This window comes from Magnolia sinica, chromosome 3, assembly GCF_029962835.1.
Source record: "Magnolia sinica isolate HGM2019 chromosome 3, MsV1, whole genome shotgun sequence".
NCBI classification, from domain to species: domain Eukaryota; kingdom Viridiplantae; phylum Streptophyta; class Magnoliopsida; order Magnoliales; family Magnoliaceae; genus Magnolia; species Magnolia sinica.
In genome coordinates, this window is record NC_080575.1 from 3,210,489 (window position 1) to 3,234,317 (window position 23,829).

The window sequence follows — 23,829 nt, forward strand, 5'->3', positions numbered from 1 at the left end:
GCCCAGACTGCAATTTTGAATGCAGGTTCAATTCCAGCCTGGGTCCGTGACAAGCTACAATAGACCAGCCCAAGCCCGACACTGCCTATATATGTAGTTGGCCTGAGCGCGAAAAGGTGCAAAAACAGAGATTTCTTCACCCTGATACTATAGTTTATTGAGTACGCTGTGGGGCCCTCATCCACGCAGTCCATCTGTTTTTCCAAAACATTTTATGTCAAATGATAAAAATTTAAATATATCCAAAGTTCAAGTGAACCACACCAGGAAATAGTAGGAATTGAATTCCTATTGTTGAAAAATTCTTGGGGCCCACAGAAGTTTTGGATGATTTTTTTATTTTTTTATTTTTACATTCATATATGCCTGTGTGAACTTATGAACAGTTTGGATGACAATTAAACAACACTGTGGGCCTTAGGAAGGTTTCAACGGTGGAGATCATTATCCCCACCGTTTCTTGTGGTGAGGTTCATTTGAGCCTTGTATATGCTTAAATTTAGGTCTCATGATTCAAAATGGGTTTTTAAATGGATGGACGGTGCGAAAAAGACACATACATCACCGTGGGCCCCACACAGTATACTCTGTATGGTGGTGTTGCAACGTACTGAGTAACTCATTATACTGCAGCGTGGTGAGTTAACTCTGTATGTGATTTATCCATACCGTACATACATTTTACAATCTAATTTTATATCATAAGCCCAAAATTGAATCATATCCAAAGATCCAGTGGACCACAACACAGGAAACATTGTGAATTGAATACCTACAGTTAAACAGTTCTTATGAGCCACAGAAATTTTGAATCAAGCTGATACTTGTGTTTTCCCTTTATCCATGTCTGTGTTTTCCCTTTACCACAACACATCACCGTGGCCCGAGGAAGGTTTCAATGGCGGTTGTCATTATCCCTTGTTTTCTATCGTGCGGCCTACTTGAGATTTGGATATGCCTCAATTTTAGGATCCTACCCAACAATGAGGTGGTGAAACAGATAGACGGTGTGGATAAGGTACATACATCACAATGGAATGGAAAGCTAAGTGGGGCCTCATTAATGTTCATGAGAAATCCACACCTTCGATCCATTTTCCAGCTCATTTTACAATGTGAGATAAAAAATAAGGCTGACCCAAAACTCAAGTGAGCCTCAAGGGAGGAAACAATGGGGATTGAAGGACAACCGTTGAAGCATTTGTATGGTCCCAAAAGTTTTGTATCAGGTTAGAGTTTTTATTTTTTTAGTCCCGTAGAGACAAACTTATCAACCGTTTGGATGGTATATATACATCGAGGTGGAGCATAGAAAGGTTTTGATGGTAGACATTTCTTTCCCCACTTTTACCTCTCGCATAGTCTACCCGGGTTTTGGATTGACTTAGTTTTAGTCTCATGTATCAAAGTAATATGCCAAAACCAACGAACGGGTGGATTTATCACAAACATCATGATGGCCCACCTAGCTTTCCAGTGCAAGAACTTCCCGTCAATGCCTTTAATAGGGTGAGTGTGAGTAGAGCTGGGCAAAAACCGGACCGGTGATGGATCCGAACCGAACCGAAGGTTTGGATTGGGTCAGATTGAGTTGACCCAGTCAAATCCGACCGTACATCGGATCGAGTTCGGATCAGTGGTCAATCCAGACTGATCTGATCCGGTCGGGTCTATATAAGTAGTATTTTAATTTTTAATTTTTACTTTTTACTTTTTACCTATCCTGCCTGGCAGCAGCTACCCTCATCTGAAGCCTAATCCCTCATCTTTTCTTTCTCCTTCTCTACCCGGACGAGCGCCGCACGGCCCGTACCCATCTCAGATTTGGCCACTCATCATCACCGTTCTTCACCCGGCCCATTTATCATCACCGTTCTTCACCTGAACCCGAGCCCTAAACCCCTAATATTTTCTTTCTTTGTCTCTACCCGAACAAGCGCCACACCCATCTCAGATTCGACTACTTAGCAGCTTGGCCCACTCATCATCACCATTCATCTTCTCCATTGATTAAGTAGGTACCATAGGTTTCAATTTTTTATTTTATCCTATATTTTGGAGTATTTTGCCCGCCCTTCCTCTCTGGTGGACCGCATTGGCTCGCTATGCGGTCATGGCTTGTCGACTGTCCTGCCTTTAAAAAAAAACATTAGGACCAATCCGAACCGTACTCAATCCGATCCGACTTGGTTTCCCCGATTGAGTCGAACTCGGATCCGATCATGCTAGCAGTTGACCGGATTGGATCAAGTCAGGTGATCCGGACTTGGTCTCAAATCAGATCGACTTCGGTTCAGGCCATGGAAATTTCAGACCGAGTCGAGTCTAACTCAACTCGATGCCCAGCTCTAAGTGTGGGGGCGTGAGTGCCTGTGTAAAAAGAAAAAAGAAAAAATGTATTTAACAGGGCAATCCGCATCCAAAACCTTGGGATGCACATAGGTGGGCCACACCTTGATGTTTATGTAAAATCCACCCTAACTATCAGGTGAACGGTCCCAAATTAACGATATTTTTAAAAAATTTACAGGGGTCCTTGATTCAGGTGGGCCATTCAAATAGGAACAGTTGTAAAAGAGACACTAGATCGCCCTTAATTTTTGCGTGGCCCACCGTAATGACTATACCAAATCTAATCCATACATTACATGTTCCTGTAAAAGTTATCCCTAATGAGATAAAATCAGCTAAAACCGTGATTCAGGTGAGCCATACGAATGAAAACGGTTTCGAGGGTGGCTTGCACTCTATTTTTTCAATCTCGTGGTCTCCCAGAAGCATAGATGGGACAGAAATTTGAACCCTATGCCTAATATATAGTGAAGAACTTGATGGATCGAGTGGATTTCACAAATAAATCACGGTGGGCCACCTCGATTTTAATCCATGTCACGGGACGTGGATTGCAATCCGGATGCGGACTGTACTTCGTACTAGCTGTGTTCTGTGCGCCACACCACGATGTATGTGTTTTATCCAGGCCGTCTATCCCTTTTGAATGATTATTTTAAGGAATAATTCGAAAAATGAAGCAGATCTAAATCTCTGGTGGACCGCACCACAGGAAAACGGTGGTGATTGAAACCCCACCATTAAAAACTTCCTAGGGTCCACTGTAATGTTTATGGCCAATCCAACCTGTTGATAAGGTCACGAAGACCTGGATGAAGGAAAATATAAATTTCGGCTAAATCTAAAATTTTTGTGGCCTCAAGAAGTTTTCATCCCTGGGCGGTTAATCAACACTGTTTACTAAGGTGTGGCCCACCTGAGATTTGAGTCTGCTTCATTTTTAGATCCATTCCATTAAATGATCTGAAAAACTGTATGGTCGGCGTGGATGAAACACATACATCATGGTGGGGCTCACGGAGCTCGGGCAGTGAGTCCCGGCCTGAATGCTACTATCTCTGCCGAAAAGCCAGGTTCGGCCTCTGGGCCGGTGCTGGACTATTTTGGCCTACTGGCACAGCCGGGATTTGGGCATAGATTCAAAATTCTGGCCCGTAGACACCCCTGGGTGCCGCTGTCAGATGTCTGCTGTAATGATCAAGACCGTCCATTTATGATATTATAAAATATACCGTTCATGTGAAAATATTATAAAAATATCATATCACAAATTTCTCACCCAAAATCCCTCTACACTCAAATACCAAGATTCCTAGCCAGACTTTGGTGTTGGAGGGTCCTCTGCTCTAACCAGGGTCTTAGTTGCTTTCTTCCCACTGCGGAGGTGCTCGAAATAGGGCTGTACACGAGCCAAGCTAGCTCGAAAAGCTCGCTCGACTTGGCTCGATTTAGCTCAACTTGACTTGACTCGAACAATGAATCAAGGCCAGCCAAGCTTTATATGATCTAGCTCGTTTTGAAAACAAGCAAAGTTCAAACATAGTGGGGTTTGACTCGACTCGACTTAGCTTGAAGCTTGAGCTCGAGCTCGGCTCGACTCGAATATATTATTATTATTATATATTAATGGATATTATATTATATTTAAAAATTAAAAAAAAATAAAACATAAACCCTATCGTACCCATCCGTTTCTCTTATACCATTTCCTTTCCTTACTTAACCCGTGACACTCGAGCTCCCCCCCCCCCCCCCCCCCCTCTCTCTCTCTCTCTCTCTCTCTCAACAACAAAGTACCATCTATGCCAAGCTTCAACAGTAAGCTCGAGCTCGATCTCGAGCTCAAACTTGAGAAGAGCACAGACAAGCCAAGTTAAGCTTGGCCCACCTCAACTGGACTCGGCTCGATGCACAGCCCTAGCTTGGAAGGTCAGCGGCCGGTGAGGATGAACCAAATATTTGTATCAACAACCATAATAAGCAGAAAAAACAGTACTACAAATTCCAAATTTTAATAATAACAACAACAATAATAGTTAATAAAATATTCAAACTCAGCTATTTTCATTTTTTCCATCCGCCGTGCTCCATACTATAACACCCTTAAAATCGAGGGTCGTGCATACGCTCGACTCCCGAGTTCCTGGGGTCACTTATAACCAGTTTTCATTAGTATGCGATTAATCCAGTCTAAATGCACATTCTGAAATTTCCTGGAACATGAAGTACAACCACATAAGTCTGCTGAAAATCATTTATACCTATATATATACACACATGTCCAAAAGACATACAAACGGGCGCACAAGGTGATGCCCAACAAAAACACAAAAAGAATGGTATGTCCCAAGGAATAAAGCTGAACCGCTGCTCGGCGATCCAACGACCCATCTACTGATCTGACGGCGGGCCGATCATCAGCTGGAAGAAGAGAACTTGTCCTCCTCCTCAAGGCTCGCATCGCCAGGTTCCACGAAGTCTGTATCACCTGCATCTATGAACGGGTCTAGTTGGTGTTTTAAAACACCGTCCCAGAATGGGAGTGAGTGATCAACTCAGTAGGTGCTATTAGCCTTACGTCGCAACAGGCATCAATTATAATAAGAATTTAATGAAAAGCAATCAATCATAAACATCTATCTAGTCTTGTTATTGTGCATGCATGCAGGATGATATGATGTATGCTCTCACCACAACGCTCCCTCGTGCGACAACATCTAACGATCGCCAATGCCAACACTCCCTCAGTGCGACCTCGACTGCCGAGTCGCCAACCTAGCTAATGCCATGCAATGATGATGATAACCGGATTTTTAGTTAAGTCTATTCATCTAACAGATTTGGGAATCTGATACACCCCACGTATCAAATGCCCTGAACTAGTTGCGAGGCCAAGACCCCCCAATGTGTGAGGCCGAGACCCCGCGATCCTTGACCCCGTCGGGTTTCCCCCATCCCCGACTTCAAGCACATGGGGTGCTGAATGTGGGGTCGCTCGCGGTCACTACGGGGAGGCGCGTCACCCCAGCGTAGGCCGACAGCTCGGACACCGTGTCCCATTCCACCATGCCCGGCTCACGAGACTGTGGATCAATATTCCATCCGGTATTGATGGGCTACAATGGTAGTAGGGTGTTCCAGTTTCCATACTTATGTGAGCAAACAAGGTTAACAACCAGGTGGGTCAGCCAGTGAACTAAACCGCACGAGCCCAGGCAAGTATGTGGCGGAACGACATCGGGTACAAGCGACCCATGTAGCCTAACTACTGCCGCCCACACGTACTCGCTCAAACCCATGGGTTTAGCCTCAAGGTGGTCCTACCAACGGAACCACCTTCGCTCTCCTCATGTTCCTGACCAACCCAAGGGTAGGAATAGTAACTCATAGCATGCCAACTACCAATGTAACATCAAACATATTCAACACCATGTTCTCATGTTGCTCAACATACAATTCAAATTTCTCTAGCAAGCAAACTATTAATAACATAAATAAGGTGTATGTGTGTGGTGTGGGTTGATGAGGAAGTTAAGCACTTCCTACACCTCAAGGGATCAAATACATAAGAGCAAATGAATCATACACAATATGAAGCAACACATATGAGAAAAAAAAAATCAACCAAACATGAGCATATAATCATCCATGCACCAGATCATGAGAGAGGCAAGATTAACATCAAAGAGAAATAAACATGCAAATAATACAATTCCAACAACATGTCATCCCTAAGTTCCTCTAGATTTTTTCATATAATATACCAAGCAAACAAAATCATTAAACTCCAACTATAATTGGTGCTAGGTCACCTAAGGATAATAGTCCGCACCTTAAGGGGAGATTTTCATTCTTTGAGATCTTAGGGTTTGGAGATTTAGGTAAAACCACCATTTCCTAAATCAAAATCAAGAAAGACAACATTAATGCCTAGCAATCTACAATAAGTTGCTCTATTGAAGGAAAATATACTATTCTTACCTCCGCTTCTTGGTATGGGTGGGTTTGGTGGAGGTTTTCTTGGAGAATGGGTAGAGAGTTGCAAGGTTGTGCTTCCTTGGGCCCCACCTCCTACCACATACTCATTTCCTTTCTTCTTCCTCTCTCTTTCTCCTCCTTTCTCCTCTTTCTCTTCTCCCTTTTCTCTCTTTTCTTCTTCCTTCTCTAGGGCAAATTCGTATGGGGAGAAGGGTGCCCCAAATGAGGCCCTTTTATAATGCCAGATTTGGTAACAATGACCCCAAGTGTTAGGTTTTTACTATACTAGACCTATGAGAGGGTCTTTCTAAGCTCTAGGGCCCACTATGGGGTGTACAAGTCGATATACACCGTAAAATAATTAGCCTTAATGATGATCTACGTATGGACACGATCGGCCCACCATTTGGATACGCCGATCGACAGATATGATTAGAAATCTGTTCAACGGTCACCGATGGTCAATCGGGGCCGCGGCTATACGGATATGAGTAGGAAAATATCCTTACTCCACGGGTAAAGTTTGGTCGCAAACCGACGGTCCGAAATTCTCAACTTTGCATAAGAGTGGACGACTCAATTCACTTAAGTTTCAACTCCTTCCTTTAGGGTATTTGCACTTCTCATGCACTTGTCCTTCACCTCAAGTTGACCAGTTCTCGACCGTACCCAGGTCCAATTTTCGCGATGGACGTCAAACCCAATGAGACGGACATTATTCTATAGTTTTGGAACTAGTGGTCCACCAACGAGCGGTCTAGAGCTTGTTTGGATAACCGGGGCAGTTCTGGTGGCTCTCTGACCATGAAACTTATAGGGTAGGTGCTCCATGGCCCGATGAAGGGCCATGCAAAATTTGGGAATGATCAGATATGGAGTTTGGTCGCATGGGTCTGATTCGCGATCAACGGTCACCGTGCCACGATCGGGACCCAAATTTTGTGGGCGTGCATAGAAAAATACATTAGACCTTTATCGTAAATTTGAAAGAAATCCGACAGCTGAAATGCCTGAAATCTCAGTTTGATTTACCCGTGTCAGATTCCAATTCTGGCATTGGTGGGGCACATCTGGCCAGTGCCAGATTCCACTTCTGAGTGTCCACTGGGTCCGTGGTCCGCGATGGTCACCAACCCTAGTGAGATCTATGCTCCCCTAAATTTTTATAATTTTCTGACCCTCCCATGTCGCGGTATAGCCCGCACGGGCTGTCGCTAGGTGTTAACGGCCATCTGGCTTGGAGGCCCACACCAGGTTCTATCAAGGCCCGTCTGGTCTATTCAATTAGGTTAATCTTAGTCTGATTTATTTGTGATACCTCACTATGAGTGGCTTAAACGAATGGTCCTGTGGCAAATCCTATGTGGACGCCCCAGGACACTGTTCTGCTTGGGCGGGACGTTACACTACACCTGATGTTCAAGTGATCTGACGGATTCATTGGCTTCCTATGGCTAATTGATCAGACTGGTGCGGCTCTTTACTGATACCACCCCTATATACACTGACAATGAGTGCTAATGATTATTAAGTAATATTTAGGTTAATTAAATAAAAATTAAAATTAAAAATTAAAAATTAATAGATTTTTGGAAATCCAAAACAGTGAAAATCCAGGATGTTACACATACTCAATCACATTAAATGATCCGTTGCCGGACATTACCGTGGGCGCCATTTCGAGAGCATATGGTAAAGTCACCATGGAATCGGATTGGCTACTTCCCCTGCCACCAGCCCGGTGGCTGGTGGTCGGTGCTTTGTGGGCCCCACCATGATGTATGTGTTTCATCCATTCCGTTCATCCATTTTTACATATCATTTTAGTGCTTGATCCCAAAATTAAAGGGATATAAGTCACAGGTGAACCACAACACAGGAAAACAATAGTGATTGGATATCCACCATTAAAATCATCCTAAGGTCCAATGTACCATTTATTTGACATCCTATCTGTTGATCAGGTCATAGAGACCCAAATGAAGGGGAAAAAACAAAGATCAAATTGATCCAAAACTTTTATGGCCCCCAAAAAGTTTTTAATGATCAGACGTTCATTCAACACTATTTCCTGTAGTGTGGTCCACTTGAGATTGGGATATACCTCATTTTTGGTCTCATACCATAAAATGATAAAATAATAATAATAATAATAATAATAATAGATGACAGCATGGATTAAACATATACATCATGGTGGGGCCCACAGAGCACCGACCATCAGCCATTGGCTAGTGGCAGGCGAGTAGCCAATCCATTTCTCAAAACCATTCAACGTACAAACTAGCATGAATGCAATGGAAAGACCATAACGTATCTTTCATCAGAGCCATGATGATGAACAATCACAACCCTTGATCAGAGTGAATGGACTTATTCTTCAACATCACTGGCATTAATATAGAAAAAGAGACGTGTTTCTAATTTTTGAGATTATTACGAATCTCGGTTTAAGTAGCTTATTATCAAATGGCTCAATTGCTTGGGGGGCCGCACCACTGGAGAATGATACTTAAAATACCTGCCACACGCTACACGGATATAAGAGCTTTGCTTCCCATCAAATTCCCACAACTGAATTGCGGATTGACTCTAGACAGATTTCTAAACAGAGCCACCAAATCGACAATACAAGTGGGACCCGCCATGCACCATCATGAGCACATAGTGGAGATCCAGGCCGCTCTCCCCATGCAGCCCAGCTCGATGAGCTGATTAGCCTGATCTGCGAGAGAATCTGTGGTCCCCAAGCAGGCTGTTGAGCAGGGAGGCCCGATCTGCCAGAGCCAAATGTGCCGCTGGATCTCACCATTGTTTTCCATTACCAAACCTCACCTCAAAAGTCACATGCAAGGAATGATTCAGAAGTAAAAGGACAGAAGAATTGAAATGGAGAGAAGATCACACCTTCAATTACTAGAGGATCCCATCATCTCCCTCTCCTCTTTAGCAGAGTACAAAACATCATCACTTCCACAAAAAAAAAAAAAAATTCAAACACAACACAAGCTCTCTCTCTCTCTCTCTCTCCCTGTGTCTCACACTCCCTCAACAATCACCCTTCCCACTCCAAAAAGCAGAAACCCACATGGTTTCCAACCACAAAAATAACAGAAAAGCAGAAGAAAATGGGGGAAAAAGGAAAAAAGAAAAAAGCAAGAAGCAGAGAAGCCTTTTCAAACCGAGCAGCGCAAAACACACCATCCACCCCTCTTGCTCAGTCTCCTGTACATTTATTCCTCTACGATCATCCAAAATCTCCCAAGGAAAAAAAAAATAAAAAAAAATCACGTCACTCACCTACGCTTTCGGTTCCAAAACTAAAAGGCTTCTCAAAATCACCCCAAAAGAATAATCCTTCGTCAGCCAGCACGCTCTTACATGTAATTACTAGGAATTCAAGGGAACAGCAAAGACCACTGCAGCCGTGATAATGCTACGGTTTCAGTTCTAAGGTTAGTGCACTTGTACGACCCCCCCACCTCCTCAACCGGAGTCCTTTACAGAGCCCGGCGACGAGCCCGTTCCGTTGGCATATTCTTCCCCACTCGATGGGCTTCCTTGGTGGTTTTCCTCATTGGTTTGAGTCCGGGTTTTCCCGGGTCTTGATCGGATGTTGACCCCTATTGGGAAGGGCTCCTGGAGAGGAAAAAGAGAGACAGTTAGAGCAGAGCTCCAGCATTGGCAAGCCAATTCGGAAAGCAAATGTGCGTTTCGAGAAAAGAAGAAAAAAGGGCTTGGGACTAATCGTGTTTCCGAATGCACAAAAACAGCCAATTATGAAAGAAGAACAAATAACAGTGGTGGTTTCCAAAGGATTGATATCATATAACGAAGTAGTTATATCCTAAAATCAAAACAAGTATATGATTCATTGTCAATCCATTAGCATTTAGTATATCATATCAATGCCATCCATCACACATTTACATATGGTCAAGAAAAGCTTAGAGCGGTGGTCCCAAACATAAATAAATTCAATGGTAAAAACATCCAGTTGCTGCCACTTTCCTATCACTGGCCCATTCATGAGGTGGGCCTGCTAATTAGTCAATTCGGATTTAATCAATTTAAATGCTAAGTGATATGGACACACTGAATCCACATCACCAAAATATCTAATACGAAAATTTCAGTAAAAAGGATGCAAGGGGCGCCTACCTGATCACCCGCATTCGGACCCTCGGAGTGGAAAAGAATAGGGCGGCATCTTTTGTCCTCATTCATCAAGCTTGAATTCTGAAAATGAGCAATGAGAGCAGCTTTACCCTGGATCCGTGCATATGCAAGAGACGCCACCTTTTCGCTGTTAAACTTTTCCCATTTCTTACCATTGAACGCCTGCAAAAGATTTCCCTTTTTATTTAGCCTCGTTCTTTCTGTGCGAAAAGGGCAAGGGAAGCACACATCCCAACAATGCAAAACTACTATAAAACATACAATATTTACGGTATCAGTCCAGATTGTAGTCAGATCATGAAAACCTACTAATTTTTCCTTGAAAACCAAAAGATAGGCATTTATGGGGCATGGCTGCCTTTTTCAGTGTCTAAACAAAACAAGAACATTCAAGTAGAAAATTCCAAAACTCTTGATTTTACTGATAGTCTGCTACTTTTTTCCCTTTTCATCCATTTTGCCTCTTACCTAAATGGTAACTATTTAATTGTGGCAATGGGTTGGGTAGCCCACCCGACCGAACCCAACCAGGCTTTTGGCTGGGCTTGGACATACTAGCTTGGCCCGTGGGCCTGGCTTGGGACTCGCATGCATGGCCCAATCAATCTCCAGTCAGGCCTAAGATCAAGTCATTTTAGCCCAACCCAACTTTTTATAGACACAGACTGTTCTAATCCTACAAATATGCCATTCTAATCTTCAGTCAGGCAACCATCTATCTTGAATGCAGACCATTCTTTTGCTCCTCTAAAATGCTTATTTTTTGTGCATGTATCAGAGGCTAGGATTGTTTAACCAATCTGATTTTTAGAAATTTACTTGGCGACGGTGGGTTCACAATGTAGTTGGTTTAATTTGAGTTGATACATTCCACGTTTACCATTTCCAAGTGCATGTGTATCAAGTGTCAAATGCAGCCAGAGTATGGAATAACTTCCCAGTTTAAAAAGCGATGTACTGAATAGAACAAACCTGAAAGAAGGGAACAATCCTCATAGGATCAATCATGTTGATAAAGGCGTAACCAACGTTGCATTTGTTCTACAGAAATAAACAGAAGAAAATCCACAAACTGAGTCAATGAACCAGTATATAGGAACAGGAAATCTCAACAATGACAGTAATGGAGGTCCCATTAGTAAAAGGTGTACTCACCTTAAAATCGATCGGCAAATAAATGAAATCATAAGACCCCCGATGGTGTTCATCAATTGCAGCCAAGAGCATCTTAGAAGTATACCTGTAATGCCAAGAGCCAAATCAAGATCAAGATGCCAAGAAGAAAAGAAACAAAAACGACACAAGAGTGGATAAGGGTGGTGCTGAGAGTGCCACCAGATAAAGATTGGTTCCACAACTTGAGCAGAATCCATCCATCCTTAAAAATAATAATAAATAAATAAATAAATAAAAAGCAGAATCCATCTGCTTTCCATTTGGAGGGGGCGGATCCATTAATCAGGATTTAGTTTTCCTGTCTTTTTCACCCCAAATTTTTGTGGAAGTACCTCCAAATCAGGATTGGTTCCACAAACTGAACCAAGCCATATGCTTTCCATTTTGGGTGGCATGGAAGATGGAAACCACATATGGCAGGATTCTGCCTCCGCTTTTTTCTGTGTAGTTATATGCAGGATTCAGCAAGGGCACATCACATGAACCACTAAAGGCGGGAATCTCAAAAAATGCACCCTAATATGCTAAAGGCAGCATAAATTCAGAGTTATATTTTTCTGAAAAGAAAGCATGTAGGAAGAGAGAAGGAAGTGGGTTGGGCATGGCAGGTGAATCACATCAAACACGCTCAAACCAGCAACTTAAAAATGCCCCCTAATATGTTAATGCCAGGATAAATTCATGGTTATATTTGCTGAAAATAAAGCATGCAAGAAAAAGAAGAATGGTTCACGTACTTGTTAGGAATGTTTTTTATCATAAGCGTCGTTCTAGAGTCTTCCCCGCGCAAGATGCGATCGATATCAAGTTCAAACTGTTTCTTGTTATCCGCCTGATTGGAATTTGCTTCATTTCTCCGGCTCCTAACCCGCTGCTCATTAGGTGCGTCAATTGAATTAGGCATAGGAATCATTGGGTTTCGGCTCGGAAACATGTGACACCTTTGCTGAGGGGATGGCAAACCAACATTTGGAGAAGAAATCGGAGGGTCAATAGAGTTCGCACCAACATGTGGAAAAATATTATGCTGAGCGAGTTCCAACTGGTGCAATGTAGAGCCACCTGAAAATCCCATGCTTCCAAGGGACCCTGGGTGAAAAGCAGATGCCTCAGCGGCATGGCCTGCATAGGCATGTCGCCTGTCCCAGACAGATGGATTGACAGCAGGTGCAGAACCCACGTGGTGGTGATGGGGATGTGGGTGTAAAGGCAACACAGTGTTTAAGATATGAGAAGGTGGTCTAGGAAACCCATGCATTTGATGCGGGGAATGGGCATGGACACCATTCACAAATGATGGCGAGTTTTGCCACATGATGGAATTTGGGGGATGAGGGTGATATGAGTTGGAGTTGTTCCAAACATATTGATGCCCGTGAAGGGGGCAGCTGCCATTTCCTGAAGTGCCAAAAACTGCAAAGCAGAGGAGCCATCTGTTACAAAGCGAATAAAATGAAGACCAGACCTTGCCAATCAAAATAATCAACACCAGGCAACGGGGTGATCCTACAAGTTTAATCGGATCATGATAACTCAAACGGGGAATTAAGGCTAAATTTGGATGTTCAATCAAATTGAACTGAAATAATTCAATACAATAAAATTTAAAATAACCTGAGTAGGGTCAGCCCCATTGCATTCCTAAAAGAGTAGCCCATAGCAATACTGTCTTTTCAAGTCCACTTGAAATTCACAGAATTGCATTTAGAAGTTGGGCTGTGATTATGAACCAAAATGGTGCCACCCTGATTCTGGTCATTTCCACTATAATGAATTGAATGAATCATAATTCAACTCAGTTGAGCATCCAAAACGTGTCCTAAGTTTTAGGTCACACCAGAATTTAACATGGCAAGAAAACAATATGGTTCAAAGGACCACCAAATGAATCCAATTGCACTTACCACTTTCATTCAGCTCAAAGGAGTGACCATTGTTCAGCCCATTAGAGGTTACTCTATGAATGTGTCTGTTATCAACTCCTTCAGCAGGTCTGGAAGTTATGTTTGCTGATATGGCTGACATGGTGCCAGGGGAGTTGTAAGCAACAGCATTGGCCACACCATCATGATACTCCGGAAGTGAATGAGGATGAAAAGTTGGCATGCCTTGAAAACCAAATTTCATATGGCCCAACGAATGGCTGGGCTCACCAATGCCGGAATGACTGCTGTGATTGCTGACAGATGCGACCCTTATCGGAGAAGATAAACTATGAGGAACACTAGAAGAGATCCCGTGAAATGCAGTTTCAATGAGAGGGCTAATAGGTGCTCTGGTTGCAGAATGTAGGCCCTGGATGGCAACACTATCAAGGCAACTGGATGTACTTGTCCCGGGTGGGACTGGTCCTGAAAAACATGGAGAAATGGACAGGGTTGATCAAATCAACAGCATAATGAAATTGTCGAGGATGGCACTTATCAAGAAAGAAGCATACCAAAGCATCCTGATGGTGAGTTATTAGGGGGGCTTCCCTGTTGCCGACATCCACCATCTTCCTCCTGCTCCAACTCAGGAGAAAACTGTTGCATCAAGCTGGTAAAAAAATAATAATCTATCAGCAAACAAATAGGTAAAAAAAAAAAAAAAAAAAAAACAGAGAGAGAGAGAAGAAGAAGAGGAAAACGTCTCCAAATGAAAATCCACCAACAAAGTCCTACAGGCATCATTAGAAACAGCATCCAGTGGGTAGATATTAAGGGCAGTAGTGTCCTTCCAAAACGGTGCAAATGTTAGTTTACTATATTGGCAAATGCCACAGCCACCAGCCAAAAGACAAACTCTAATGTATTTGAAGAAGTTTAGTGCAACCTTAGCTCATAAGGGCTCAAATGTTGGCCCAATACAACATCAAAAATGGATCAAGTAGTGCATAAGGATCATATGATTGAAACCAAAACAATAGCATATCAAAACATAAATCCCACTTCAATATCATGGCCAACAATGTGGAAGAAAAGCAAGAACCAGAGAGAGTGAATGTGTTTGGACAATACCACCGTCTTGCACCCCCAGGGCGGCTAGGCTCAAGCTTGATCCGTTTCCCTGCAATATCACTCTTGTTCAAAGCACGAAGGGCAGCTTCAGCAGCTCTAACATCATAAAACTCGATGAACTTGTGATGACGCTTGTGTGGAGTTTCGCGGATCTATACAAGAGGAATAAAATTAATCATGTCAATAACATTTAACCGGAATTTGGAAATAGGATAGAGTAATCTGGAAGGCTAACAAGCTAGTTCACCTCTTTAATTTCTCCATAGCGACCAAAAATTTGGCGAAGTTCGTCATTTGAAACAGAAGAATCAAGATTGAACACCACAAGTGTACCCTGGTTAACATCCTTCTCTGAGGGATTATCCTAACAACAAATAAGCCATAGTCAATACATCATCCACCTGAATACTATGCGACTGTGTTGGTGTAGGATGTATACGTGATAAGTAGAATCACATTAAAACATCAGAGTCAAAACATCTTCCCCCCAACAACTATGTGACTATGTTGGTGTAGGATGTTTATCTAATAGATAGAAACACACTAAAACAGCAAATGGATATACTCCAGTTTGCATTTGACACGAAGCATTTGTAGCAACTCATCCACCGTACAAGTGGCATGGGTGGAGCAAGCCCAGAGGCACACTAATGGTTGCTCCAAACCACCCAATTGGTGGCCATCAGATGGACAGTTAAAAATGGTGATGGTCCAAATTCCATGGGTGAGATCAGGTGGTTAATGTGGTCAGTGATTTTTGGCTATGATCCACTTGAATGGGACCCAAAACTTTGACAGTCTGAATAAGGATGCATGTATAGTGACATATACCATGGATGAGTTGCCACGAAGTAGTACTTTGTGCAAGAGGAGAACAGGAGCAAAACCCAAAATTAAGATTAGCACAAAAAACAACGGCATATTAAATTGAAAGAAAAAGATGGGTGCCCATTCTAAAAAGAAACAACAACACCCTTGATAAAAAATAATAATAATAATAATAATAACAGAAGTGATGTTGATCATGTTAAGCACAATTCAAGCCAGTGTTCAAACACTATGCAAGTCTCCATTTAACTTGCAATGATTTTTTTAAATGCAACAGCAAAATTTTAGTAGATGAGAAAAGATACAATAGGGTCCAGAATCCACCAATTACATCAGAAAGCTGACACATTTGGAACATAATTTCGCTGCAGAATATATTAATCAGCTGTAGAAAGTTAATGTTTATATAATATTGTTTTGAAGGACAAGTTTGTAGAATAATTAGGTTAAAATGGTATCTACTATGGGAGGTTTAATAGGTCACATAAAGTTCATGTCATCGTTCCCACATAAATCATTTCTATTGAAATGTGTCTTGTTGCAAATAGAGTGTCGGAGTCGAAACTAGTGTCATGTGGATACTCTGCTCTTCAAAAAAAAATAAAAAATCTGTGAAAGCTAACAAGATGGAAAAGCTAACACCGTCTACCTAAGTTTGAGAGAGGCCAGTGAAAATTCCAATAAATTAGCAAACACATATACAATCAAATTAGAATACACATAAAGGATTCATAGAGCCGACTCCAAATAGCTGGGACAAAGCTACGATGCTGACACCATCTGGCGTCCAGTTACTGGGGACAAGAATAAAAGAAAGGTGCATACCTTAGGAATTGAAAAATGTATGTCAAGCTTCCGACGCCTCAATGGCTTGTTTTGAAGTGCTCTCATCGCGTTGCGTGCAGCCCTTATATCATAATAAGAAATCATAACAAAACCACGATGTTTGCAGGCAGTGTAGAGGGTACGGATATCTCCATATTGCTGAATGAATACAAAGCACAATCATAAGGAGCCAGGAAACAAAAAAGACTTGGCTGGATAAACTGAACTGGTTCCGACAATTAACAACTAATAATAATACCTCAAAAAGAATCCTTAACTCAGAATCTTCAACATTGCTATTAATATTTCTCACGAAAAGTGTTCTAGAAGGGTGTTCGCCATAAGGGTGCTCCCCAGCAAAAGCACTATTAGGCCCCCCCTGCTGACCATTAGGGATTCCCCCATTAAAATCCGAACTTTTGTTGCCCCCATAACAACTTAAAGCATCATCTACTTCTAGTTCCATCCCTCCACCGCTGCTAAAAAGGTCAAAATCTTCTATATCGTCTCCAATATTGGGTTGAGGGAAGTACTCGAGGTCATCAATAACTCCAGAAAGCAAATCGTCATCATCAGGGAGGAGGTTTCCAATAGTTTGGGCCTCAATCTCTTCAAGGGACTCGAAAGGCTCATCTTCATCAAAGTGGGAGGTAACTGCATTGATAGACTGACTGAATAGAACATCATTTGATGATAATCTCACTGCACCAACAATATGTGAGGGTAATTAAGGTAAAAGAAAAATTAACCAATATGCAGGACATTATGCAGTTGAAAATCAGCAGTGAAATAATATCATCTGAAGGAAAGTAAGGTAGCCTTCACCAGATAATTTTTATCTTAGCGGCAGACAACATTGGAGGCACTGCACAAAGATGACAGCAGGACAAGGATGAATGTAGAAGAAGAAGAAGAAGAAGAAGAAGACTTACACTTTTTGTTAAATATTTCTGATAAGGAGCTTGAGAAGAGACTATTCTCATACGGAGGCCCACTCAAACCAACCTTGTTACCTTCAACAAATAGTGCTGCGGGCTGCACATATAAATTTGACCGTGTTCCTAAATCCTGCTCCATAACCTTCCAAGAAGACATGGACAGATTGGATGACCTCTCAACACCCACCATGTGCCGCTCAAGGCTATGCTTGGCATTTTGATCTTTGACAATATATGGCTGACAAAGTTCTACGCAGTCCACTACATGTTCCCCCATTTGTCGATTTTTGTCCAGTGGTGATGAAGCATCCATTTTGTTACCTGACATCAGTGATCTTCCTTCCGTTCCTACCAAATAAAAATAGAGAAAATGGATGGGATGAGAAACTAAATCAAGCTATCCTATCTACACCATGATTTGAAAAGAAAATAGTAAGCAATAATCAATTGAAGTAAGACTTGAACGCGAATCAGGACATGGGCAAGGCAAATCAGGCAGGATCGTGGTTCACAATATCAATTGAAAGATATGAATCCCTAAAATTCCATACAAATCAACATATCCACCAATTTACAAGAGAGTTTTATTATTATTATTATTATTATTAGCAGTGAAAAAGAGAAAAGGTCATAGTTTTTAGTTGCAGGATCCTTCTAACTAGGTTCCCACTCCCGCTTTGGACTCTCACTCCCACTCCCGCTTCCTACCTATTTACACTAGTTTACATTTTAAATGGACACTTTCCTGCTCCTGCACCTGAATTTGTTGCCACTTCACTTTACACTTCATGCAACTATAAGTCATACTATGGAAATTCAGATTATGGAGCCCCAGTTTACAGTGTGATTGTATTTCTTTTTCCTAATGTGGTTCCAACTGATTGAGCAAGTTACCCCACATAAACCAAGTCGATTGCATGCTCAGTCACAAATTTCCCTGGACTCAAAGCTACATTGGCACAATACCTTAAGAACACTTCAAGGAGCCAACAACTACTGCACGAGATTACAAAGCTATTGCTTTCATGGTGACCAGGACATAAACCAATATTCAATAATCTTTTTCCGCTATTTGGGTTGTAATTTCTCTTTGCCTTTGATTCCGCTCCAGCAGGGCCTCTTAATAAAATATTGTTATCTTTCGGAAAAACAAAACACACACACACACAGTCAACATTAGCTTTCCAAGTTAGACCAGTCTGAATGAGTGGAGAGAACAAGTTGATATCAGCAAAAGTAAGCTTGGACAGAAATTGGAGCCGGGCCAGAACAAGTAAACTCAGCCAAGTTCTTGGTTGATAGCAAGATATTGAATAATGATACAAGCTAGATCCTCACGAACAAAATTCAAACTCGAGAAGCGCATACCATATTCATATTCTTTGACGAGTACCACATGATATATGGATAATAACACATGGACAAAAGCATGTAACAATTCAGATGTACATATCATATGCAAAAAAGAAAGGGACTGATAGTGCGCAATGTAGCTAGCAGTTGTGATGAACTAAAAAGCTTAGGTAATTGAAGCATTAAGCAACACAGACAAGGGATCAGTGTATGCCACTGAATTTCACATCAGCCAATCCAAGACGGTGCATGGAGCATAACAGTATTTCAACATTGCTTTAGTTTGTCCTTTCTAACACTTCCCTTCAAGACAATTGTCAGCAATATGTGCCTCAATCTGAAAATTAGCACAGCTCCTTTTCCCCGAAACAATGACAGATTACGCAACGCAAAATGTTCAATCCAGGAAAAACAATTGACCAAGCAGGGAATCTTATGGTATGTTGATTACAAAAATTATCCTATGGTATTGCTTCAGAAGTCAGCTTCAGGCAAAGAGATGAGATGATAAGAGAGTGCCATTCGCTGAGCATACATGTCTGGTAACAATTCAACGGTTTCCCATACTAAAGCAACAAATCCGATATGATTTGCATCGAGACTCAAAATCCCATGCAAATCATAAAGCAAAGATGAGCCTCACCATGATCTGGCATGGAACCTGGCTTCCAAAATCCGACTTGTCTCTGCAAAAGAAAATAAAAACATCTTGAAAAAAATCATGGAATACAGTATTTGGAAAACAGATCTTGAGAAGGGCACATCACTTGGGAGATAAAACTTGGAAGCATTGTGAGATATAATGAATTGCTTAGGAGTCTATGTTTAGATGTTTTTGGAAGAGACAAAAAATGCACTATTTCTGGCCAGATCTGAAGTGAGATAAAAACAGGTCACAACCATTATTATCTCCCCCACAAAGTCGGTTTGGAAATCCAGGTATGAAGGCTCGCTGGATAAGGCAGTTGCGTTTTGGGGCTGCCCCAAACATTGAGAAGTAAAGTTCCGCATCATATCAGCAGAATATCAACAACAAGGTGGGTTTACTGTATGTCCAAGCAAACTCCAAGGAAAAGAATAGACGACAAAGATGCAGGAAGCTAATTTTATTCATATATATAGGACAGACAAATTCAGCAAATAAACGTTGGAAATTCAACACACTAGCAGAATTGAGATGTGTCTAACAGGATCCATACCTCTGCTGGAAAGCGGATTTCCTCGGAGAAGAAAGACAGCGGCCTGAGCAATGAAGACGCGCCCCTCTGATCCATTATTTCAGATGGCATCCTGCAATTGACGAACCATAAAACCTACAAAACCAAAACTTCTAATTCCTGGAATTTCTCTGTTTCGTTTTGCTCACACCAAAACTTCTAAATCTGCTCTTTTCCTCGTTTCTTCCAGAGCCCTTCACCAATATCCGCAACTCTGCCGATCATCAAGAGAAAATACAATTTAGTCCAATCGTCAAACCCAATCAGATCAAATGATCGAATAAATTATCTATAAATAAATACAAAAATACTATTGCAACAAATGCAGTGGGAAGATTGTAGATTATCTCGAAAACATAATCTTTAAATCTACATATGAGAAATCATTAAGAATTGTGTGATCTGAAGATGGAAAGATCAAATTTTCTGGGAAAAATGAGAACTTTAATCAAGAGACTCAGACAAAAGTAAACCTGAAAAAATTGTCAACATCATGAAAAAAGATTAATTAGAAAAAAAAAGAAAATGAAACAAAAATCAAGTGCGCAATTGCCAAAGGAACTGATCTCCTATACCATGACACAAATCAACCTGAAAAGAAACCAATAAAAAAATAAAAATTCCCAAAATCCAAATGCAGGACTGGTGGCAAAACCAAATGCAAAAACCACAAGTAGAAATCGACCCAAGAAAAAATTTAAGAAAACCATATCTTCAAATTTTCAAATGCAGGATCGCTGGAAAAACAAAGTTCCCAACAGCACAGGAAAATCAACCAAAGAAATCAAAGGAAGAAGCACTAAAATTCAAATGACTGATCACAGGAAAATCTAAAATAAACCCAAAGGATCCATGAAGAGGAAAACTGAATTTCCCACCGGAGAAACCAAATTGACCATGGGAAAAAAAAAAAACAACAACAAAAATCCAAGCAATTTCCCAAAACCCAAACACAAGATCGCCGGAAAAAAACTAAATTCCTAACACCACAATAAAACAATTCCAAGAAAAATCCCAAAATAAAAACAGGATCAAAGCAAGAACAACCCAAATTCCAACACCACCAATACACCAACCAACACATTGAAGAAATCGTGAACAGAAAATTATCCAACCACGCCAAATCACCAAAAATCAAAACAAAACAAAAAACCCCCGATTCAGAAAATTGGATCATGTAAAAAACCCAAACACTTCAAACCCTCCAAAAAAAAAAAGTAAAAAGAGGACCATAAAAGAGAAGAAAATTACAAAAAAAGCCACCTCACCAGATCGCCATCTTTCACTCCCCGCAATTCCTAACCCAGACACAGCAAGAAGCGACGGAGATAGAATGCGCGGGAGTGCGCATTTAACACCCCCTCGGATCAGAACTCGAATGGATTACGGCATAAGGCAAGCCGAGAGAGATCTCGGCATCTGTGCCGTGTAAATACCTCCAAAGCGATGCCTTTTTTCCATCGCAAGTAAATTTATTATTATTTTTTTTTTAAATCTCGGAAAACAGGAAAAGAATATTTTTTTTATTTTATTATTTATTTTATTCGTATGAAGAGCGTTTCGGGGCGATATATCGGAATTTCCAGCGATTGAGAGAGAGAGAGAGAGATGGATGTTTCAGGTCCGATCTCCCTCCCTTGCCCGATCGCTGGAAACGGGATGAGAGAGAAAGGGAGAGAAGGAGAGAAGGAGAGGAGAAGGGTATTTTGGGAAATAAAAATAGGCGGGGGTTGTGGATAAACGGCGGAAGCAGACCTGGTTCCTACAAACACGAGATGAGAAGGAGAGAGAAGCGGCAGACACGACGGACATTAGAGACGCCGTTAGCTGTTTAACGGAGCTGCCGGGGGTTGCGGAAAAGGGTCATCTCTCTCTCTCGTCAGACTCGCGTGTGTCTGACCGTAGGTGAAAGGAGGTCGAGCGTGGGAGGATGAGGATGGAGATTATATGGTCCGCGGCCCTGAGGTATTGGCACGGATATACGCGGGTTCTGTCGTTCTGGGTAGTGGGGCCCACGGTCAAGATATCTGGACCGTTGGATTGTTGTTTCGTGCTACGGATGGAGTATGAACTGAAATCTTCTTCATTGATCTATCATGAGCTTCTCATTTGTGGCCTGCTGATTGAAGTTTTAGAAGAGAGATATAGCTATGGTGAGATGAGGAAACGCAAAGGGTTGGTGGATTGGGATTGCTCCACGATGGGCAATACAACAAACGGATGGTCTTGATTAGCTACCCGTAGGCCCCACTTCAAGGAGATTTAAAACTAGCGTGTACTGAGTAGAAACTCCGGTCGCGTACCATATGTACCCTCCAGGGGAAGGAGAGGAGCCTTTTGTTCCTGAGCCTAACGCGAGGAGCCGCGTATGAGTGACTGAACGAGTGATGCTGAGAAGAATCGCGCAAATGGAGAGTGAGAGATTGGAGGGACGGCACGCGGCACACGTGTCGACGTCACACTCCGGTGGGGCCCACCGTGATGTATCTGTCTGGCTAACTCAGTACGCTAAAGCGGATTGCGTACCGAGTAACTCAGCTTCATCCAAAACTACAGAGCCCTCCGAGAAGTTTTCAAGCATTCAATTCCCACTTTTTACTCTCGTGTGGTCTACTTGGACTTTGGATGTGATTTAATTTCCATCCATGCATTCAAATCAGCTGGGAAAACGGATAGACGGTGTGGATAAGACACGTACATGATGATAGGCCCCACCGAGTTTACTCGAGTGGGGGCCGCCAGAGCGGTCCACACATCATGACGGCGCTTGCATGAATGCAACTCATCATCGCACACGTGTGAGATACATTGTGAGTCGATTGACTCGTTTGGGGGTGATCAGGGCACCCTCACCGTCGGGCCCAATTGATAAATGGCCGAGATTTATAGGAGCGAACGGTGAACGACCGGATCGATCTCTCGCCGAGATCGTGTGTTTTCACTCACTACAATGACTGAACCAGAATAGGCCAATGCAGGACACTGGGCCACGTTGGATGGTTCGTTAGGCTGCTTCAGGTGGGCCCATGGTATGAGAAAACGGACAGTTATTAAATTGACAAATGTCAGCATTTGATATGCATGTGTTGCCACCTAATTAGTGGGTAAGCCCGCTGTCTTGGCCGTCGTACATATAAGATGTGGGGCCCACTGGATGGACGGCTCGGATCTTGCAATAATTGTACTACATGTGCAAGTGTGCGACGAGTCCATGTACCGGATGAACCGGGGCCCAGCATGCCTGGGATATGATATGGTGGAGCCACGACGACTTGCCTGTAACCCAGAGCTCTGTGGGGCCCACCATGATTTTTAGTTACATCTACTCCGTCCATCTGTTTCACCAGCCCATTTTAGGGTATGAGCCAAAAATACAGGAAGATCGAAAACTCAAGTGGGCCATAACATGAGAAACAGCGGGGATAGAAATGCTGACAGTTGAAATCCTCCAAGGGCCCACTGTGATGATTGGATGCCATCCAAGTTGTTCATAAAGCGATTCCCACCCGGATGAAAGGAAAACACAAATATAACCTTGGTGAAACCTTCTATGATCTCCAATAAGGTTTCAACGGCTGACGTTAAGTTCTCAACTGTGGCCTACTTCAGTTCTGTATCTCCCTCATATCTGGGATCTTATCCTAAAATAAGCCTATGAAAGGGATGGCCAGAGTAGATATAACACAAACATCACGTTGGCCCTGTAAATCTTTGGGTTCGCCTGGCAAGGGGCTGCGTGGAGGGAAGCAGATTGCTAGTGACCCTTCCATCAGGATATCCTCGGTGGCTCACATGAAGTATCCCAGGCGTGTTCTTCTGTACAGCGCCACCGTAAAAAATGAAGAAGATTAAAATCTCAAACAGACCATACTATCTGGATCATTGGGATAATGACATCCACCGTTAAAACTTTCATGAGGCCCACCATAATGTGTATTTTCCATCCAACCACTTCAAAAGATTACACTAACATCTAGACAAGTT

At 42.2% G+C, this 23,829-nt stretch overlaps 1 protein-coding gene across 4 annotated transcripts; it reads right to left on the reverse strand.

Annotated features, from left to right (window-relative positions):
- Nucleotides 1–9,214: 9,214 nt before the first annotated feature.
- LOC131239304 (protein MEI2-like 4) lies at nucleotides 9,215–22,133 on the reverse strand. 4 transcript variants are annotated; one of them, XM_058236945.1, is made up of 15 exons: nucleotides 21,601–22,133; nucleotides 19,828–20,059; nucleotides 19,272–19,314; nucleotides 17,270–17,623; nucleotides 16,597–17,039; nucleotides 16,338–16,496; nucleotides 14,932–15,048; nucleotides 14,685–14,836; nucleotides 14,126–14,223; nucleotides 13,590–14,036; nucleotides 12,423–13,098; nucleotides 11,665–11,749; nucleotides 11,482–11,550; nucleotides 10,492–10,671; nucleotides 9,215–9,969 (listed from the first exon to the last, which is right to left on the reverse strand). In XM_058236945.1, exons 2-15 carry the CDS (start codon nucleotides 19,915–19,917, stop codon nucleotides 9,817–9,819), a joined length of 3,066 nt encoding a protein of 1,021 aa, XP_058092928.1. In that variant the 5' UTR covers nucleotides 19,918–20,059; nucleotides 21,601–22,133; the 3' UTR covers nucleotides 9,215–9,816. The 4 variants fall into 4 exon arrangements, with proteins under 4 accessions (XP_058092928.1, XP_058092930.1, XP_058092929.1 ...); XM_058236947.1 differs by having other exon boundaries at nucleotides 14,688–14,836; nucleotides 21,601–22,132; XM_058236946.1 differs by lacking the exon at nucleotides 21,601–22,133 and adding an exon at nucleotides 21,114–21,302.
- Nucleotides 22,134–23,829: the final 1,696 nt, after the last annotated feature.